The 5,298-nt window shown below is 56.5% G+C and overlaps 1 protein-coding gene across 1 annotated transcript; it reads left to right on the plus strand.

Annotated features, from left to right (window-relative positions):
- The first annotated feature begins 425 nt into the window (after positions 1-425).
- On the plus strand, positions 426-4,965 carry KLF4 (KLF transcription factor 4). Its single transcript, XM_054186856.1, is given in 5 exon segments — positions 426-920; positions 923-1,045; positions 1,185-2,088; positions 2,173-2,337; positions 3,859-4,965. Coding segments are annotated over 5 exon segments (1,452 nt in total). The 5' UTR covers positions 426-836; the 3' UTR covers positions 4,035-4,965.
- Positions 4,966-5,298: the final 333 nt, after the last annotated feature.

A 5,298-nucleotide genomic window follows, 5' to 3' on the forward strand; every position in this document is an offset into this window, starting at 1 on the left:
CCCTCCGAGCTCCCGTCCGACCCCAAAACCGCCCGCCGCTTCCGTCATTTCGTGACGTCTCACTCCGCGTTCTGCCGCGGGGCGCCGAAGGTGCGCGAGACCCCGCGCCGCGCGGGTATCCCCGACCTCGCCCTTCCCCCCGCATTCCCCCCCCCCCCCCCCCTTCAGTCCCGCATCCCGCGCGCTGGCGTCAGCGCCCCGCCTGCGTCACGCGGCGCGGGCGGGCGGGGCGGGGCGGGGCGCGGCGCGAGGGCGGGGCGTGGCGGGAGCCACCACCACCACCACCCCCCCCCCGCTCCCCGTCTCGGCGCCGGCCTCTTCCCCCACGTGTCAGTTTGTTTTCGCCGTCGCCCGAGCGACGGTGGGCGGGCCGCGCGCGAGGTGAGGTTATAAGAAGGGCGGCGGCGGCGGGCCGCGAGCAGTGCCGAGCGGGGCGCGGCGGCGGCAGTGGCGGCAGGAGCAGCGCCGACAGCAGCGGAGCGCGGGCCGTCCCGGCCCCTCCCTCCCGACTGGCACCACCGCGCCCCGTCCGTCCGTCCCGCCCGGCTCCCCCATGGCCGCCGCTGCCTGGGAAGCACCTCGTGCCGCCGCCGCCCTGCCGGTGCCGGAGCCGCGTTGCCGGGCGGCGGCCGCCGCCTCCCCGCGGTGCCGCTAGCGCCCCGCGTCCCGCTTACCTTCGTCGCCGGTGAAGCACTGAGGAAAGGCGCTCCCGCGGCACCGCCCCAGCGGCTCTCGGCGGCTGGACGGCGCGTTCGTGCCACTCCTCCTCCCTCTCCTCCGCGGCGGCGCTCGGGGCGACGGCGGCGGCAGCAGCTCGGCGTGACGCCCCGGCGCGGATGCGGTGGGTGCCGGGCGCGGACCCCGGACCGGCATTGCCCCACCTGCCGCCGCCGCCGCCTGACGCCGCTGTGCTCTCCCCACCCGCAGGCAGCCCCCCGGCGAGTGCGAGATGGCGCTCAGCGGCACGCTCCTCCCCTCCATCGCCACCTTCGCGGCGGGCGCCGCGGGCCGCGAGAAGGCGGCGCGGCCCGCGGGCCCCGGCAACGTGAGTAGCGGCGTCGCGGCGGCGCGGGCCGGCCGGGACGGGGCCGGGGCTGGGGCGGCGGGGGTGGCGGCGGGGTCCGTCCGGGGCGGGCGCGGCGGGGCGGCGGGCCGGGGTCTGAGCTGTGCCCGTCTCCCCGCAGCGGTGGCGGGAGGAGCTGTCGCAGCTGAAGCGGCCGCCGCCGGCGCTGGCGGCGCGGCCCGTGGAGGCGCCGCCGTCGGAGCTGGAGGCCGCCGCCGCCCTGGGGCCCCGCCGCGACGCTGAGGAGTTCAACGAGCTGCTGGACTTCGACTTCATCCTCTCCAACTCCCTCATGCACCAGGAGCCCGCCGCCGCCGTGGTGGTGGCCCCCGCCGCCGCCCCGGCCCCCACCGCCAGCCCCTGCCCCGCCGGGCCCTTCGCCTACCCGCTGCCCCGGCCCGAGCCCGCCGGACTTCTCTACGGCGGCGGCGGCAGCCGCGACGGGGCCCCCGCTCCCGGCCCCGCTGCCCCCTTCAACCTGGCGGACATCACCGACGTGTCCCCTTCGGGAGGCTTCGTGGCTGAGCTCATGCGGCCCGACCTGGACCCGGTGTACCTGCCGGCGCCGGCGGCCCTGCCGCCTCTGGGAAGCCTGCAGGGCAAGTTCGTGGTGAAGGCTGTGGGCGAGTACAGCCACCCGGGGCTCAGCCCCAAGAGCGGCCCCCCGGCTGCCGCCCCGCCACCCGGCACCGAGGGCCCCGGGGCCCCCTACAGCCCCCTGCCGCGGATGTGCCCCAAAATAAAGCAGGAGGCTGCCCCGCCGTGCACCCTGGCCCCGCCGCCTCCGCCGCATGGAAGCGGCCCCCGAGGAGCTCCCCAGCACGACTATTCCATGGGCCGCCCACTGCCCACCCGGACTACGCCTTCACTGGGGCCCGAGGAGATGTTGAGCAGCAGAGACTGTCTCCCCACTGCCCAGGGGCTGAGCCACCCACCACTGCCACTGCCCCCGGGGTACCCCCCGGCCCCCGGTTACCCCACCTTCCTGCCCGAGCAGCTGCCGCCCGGCACGCTCCAGTACCAAGGTGAGTCCCTGTGCTTTGACAGTGGGCACGCTTGGGCACCTGCTTTGGCTGTGGTGGTGCTCACTCGTCCCTGTCTGCCTCTAGAGCTGATGCCGCCGGGGAGCTGCCTGCCTGAGGAGACCAAGCCCAAGAGGGGACGCAGGTCATGGCCTCGGAAGAGGACAGCCACACACACCTGTGACTATGCGGGCTGCGGTAAAACCTACACCAAAAGCTCTCATCTCAAAGCACATCTGAGAACCCACACAGGTCAGTCCCAGCGCCGGGTCAGTGAGATGCCCCAGCATGAGGGGCATGGGGGTAGCCCCGTGGACAGTGAAAAGGGGGGAGCATAGGAGGAGGGCTAAAAGTAGCAAGTTATAACCCTTCTCTGCTGGGTTTCTGGGCTTTTTTTCCTCCCCCTTCGGCTACGTCAAGTCCTGTGCAGTCTTTGCTTATTGGCTCGGCATTTTACTTAATGGTTCAGAATGACTCAGATGTGGGAGCGGGTGGGTTTCTTGCCAAAGCAAAGTTTTTTGCTCCTCTCTTGCTGTGCAGCTAGCTAATTAGCAGGTAGTTGGAAGTCAGCTGGGATTTGTTGCTCTAAATGCTGTCGGCCCACTTCTGGGAAGCGAGCAGACCTCTCTCTAATATATGCTTTCTTTGCTTGTGGTTAAATGCTTCACACGCGCACCCCTCTTTTCTTGGCTTGCTCTAGTGTAAGAGATCGTGCACCTCTGCAAACTGCTGTTCCCTTTCTGACAAAACTGTGATGGGTCCCTTGCAAGTGGGGCTTTCGGCTGTGTTGGCAGCGCTGATGGGGTGCCTCACCTACACATAGGAGCACATCTTCCCCTGCACTGGCAGTGTTTAACGGTTGATTTGCTACTGCTAGAATTCGGATAAAATCTGAAGTGCGTAGCTGAGCCCAAGTTCAAACTTCAACCTTGCAGCTGAGTGTGGTGTTGCAGTAACTGAGCTTGTGAAAGCAGGTACATCGTGCGTGGTTTTGCCAGTGCAGGCATTCCGTAACAGTGATTAAATAACCTGGGAATTTGCATAATTTAAATCCCTGGATTGTGGACTTGATTCAGAACTTTCTCCTGAAGACGAGATGGGAAAGGGAGAAACTACTGGTAGTGCAGTAGTTAGGCTACATCTCCAGCTAATGGCAGTAGAAGAGAAAAAGTCAGTCAAGTGAACGGCGCTTCCCATCTGCCCCGAGCTGGTCAGCGCTGTCTCCGGTATGTGTAGGACCGGAGTTTGTAATTGTCAGGGAAACTTGTCTTGCTGTCAACAGTGGTTTTGTTATAGTGAAGACACTTAGAGTTCTTAATCAGGTTGAGCTAATGAAAACAGTTTCCAGCTGTTTTTTTAATTCTTGAGACCTACAATTATCTAAATACTTTTTGTCTGCTGAGCTATTTCTGGTTGCTATTTGATAGTATACATCAGCCGGCAAAAATACACTCTATTATTATCTGAAATTGTGTGTTCTGAAGGCTTGTGTGGAAGACAAACGGCGGAAATGAGCATTTTAGTGAAGATTTCAGTGACGCCAAGATTTTGTAGTACCTGTACATCTTGAAAAGACAGTCTTACTCTGTTAGTCCTTGTAGTTTCCTTGCAACTGCTTCAAGTAGCTTGTTGCATTTTCTTTGACACTGCCCCGTTTCTTACTCAGGACAATGTGTGTTAGTGTTTCTTGAAAGAAAGGTATTACAAGTGGTAGCCATGAAAAAAAGCCCTAAGTGATGCGGTTTATTTTCTTTTTTTTTTTTTTTTTTTAAGGTGAGAAACCTTATCACTGTGACTGGGAAGGCTGCGGATGGAAGTTTGCCCGATCCGATGAACTTACTCGTCACTACAGAAAACACACAGGCCACCGCCCATTCCAATGCCAGCGGTGCGACAGAGCATTTTCCAGGTCGGACCACCTTGCCTTACACATGAAGAGGCACTTTTAATTGGAAGCCGTGGATGTTTCCCCAACTGCTGTAGAGATTCAGTATTTACAGCGCAAGGACTGTCTTCCGCAAGATGGGGAGAACACAGTTCAAGCACTACAGATAATCAAGGTGAAGTCTTCTAAAGAGTGGAAAAGAGGGATAATTGCATACAGACATTGCAACTTCTTTTATATATATATACATTTAAAAGAAAACAGAACCAAAAACGTTGGGGTCAATGACTGGATCTTCTAACATTCCATTTGTAAATCCAACTTGAATTATTTCCGGACTACAAAATGCCAAGGAGTGACTGGAAGTCACGGATATCAGGGTTAAACAGACTGTGTGTAGTTCGGAGGGTGGGGATATTACACAGGGAAATGACATTCCCTTAATTTTCTTTCAATGCAATATTAGATGTAAATGTCATCTTGTACTTTCCTTTTTTTCTTCCTTCTAAAAGCCATTACGATGTTAAAAGAGGAGGAAAAATTCAGGTACAGAATTCTATTTTAAAAGCCTATTTCATGGTGCTTAGTGACTGTTGGTTCTAGAGGTACCAAAAACAGGAAGCCAAAGTTCTCAAACTGCTGCATATCTGACAAGGAAATATTTTTGTCTTCCGATCGCCAATTATGACCTAAATCAGGTAAATAAACCTGGTTTATCTTCTTTTTTTTTAAAGAAAATAACTTTATGCAGACAGTCTGTAATGCACTGTGGTTTCGATGTGCAATAGTTTGTACAATGGTTTATTCCCAAATATGCCTTAAGCAGAACAAATGTTTTCTATATAGTTCTTTACATAATAAATATGTAATATAAATTTAAGCAAACTTCTATTTTGTATATTTGTAGACTACAAAGTAAAAATGAACATTTTGTTGGAATTTGTATTTTGCATATTCAAGTTGAAAATAAGTTCTAAATAAACCTAAATATTTTATCTGAATGGCTGCTCTAATTTTCTTCTGTGCATGGATATGTCCAAAGAAAGTTTATTAAGTATTTGTTAGTGGTTGAGTTTCCCAAGGCAAGGGAGGGGGAGGAGGGCGGTGAAGGCTTGTAGTCTTAGGAGTCTGAAAAATAGGATTGTATAAGTGCAGTGCCATGTAACACTTCTTTTTAGTAAAAAAAAAAAAGGTGTACTGAAAATTTTTGCTTTGAGTATCAAATTGCCACTTATCCTGCCTGCATGATGAAATTGTAATTTACCATTTTTAAGATAACTCAGTTTGAATTAATTGTTAGAGGAAGTGTATCTGTTGGGGACACTAGA

Source organism: Rissa tridactyla, chromosome Z, assembly GCF_028500815.1.
Source record: "Rissa tridactyla isolate bRisTri1 chromosome Z, bRisTri1.patW.cur.20221130, whole genome shotgun sequence".
Taxonomy (NCBI): Eukaryota; Metazoa; Chordata; class Aves; order Charadriiformes; family Laridae; genus Rissa; species Rissa tridactyla.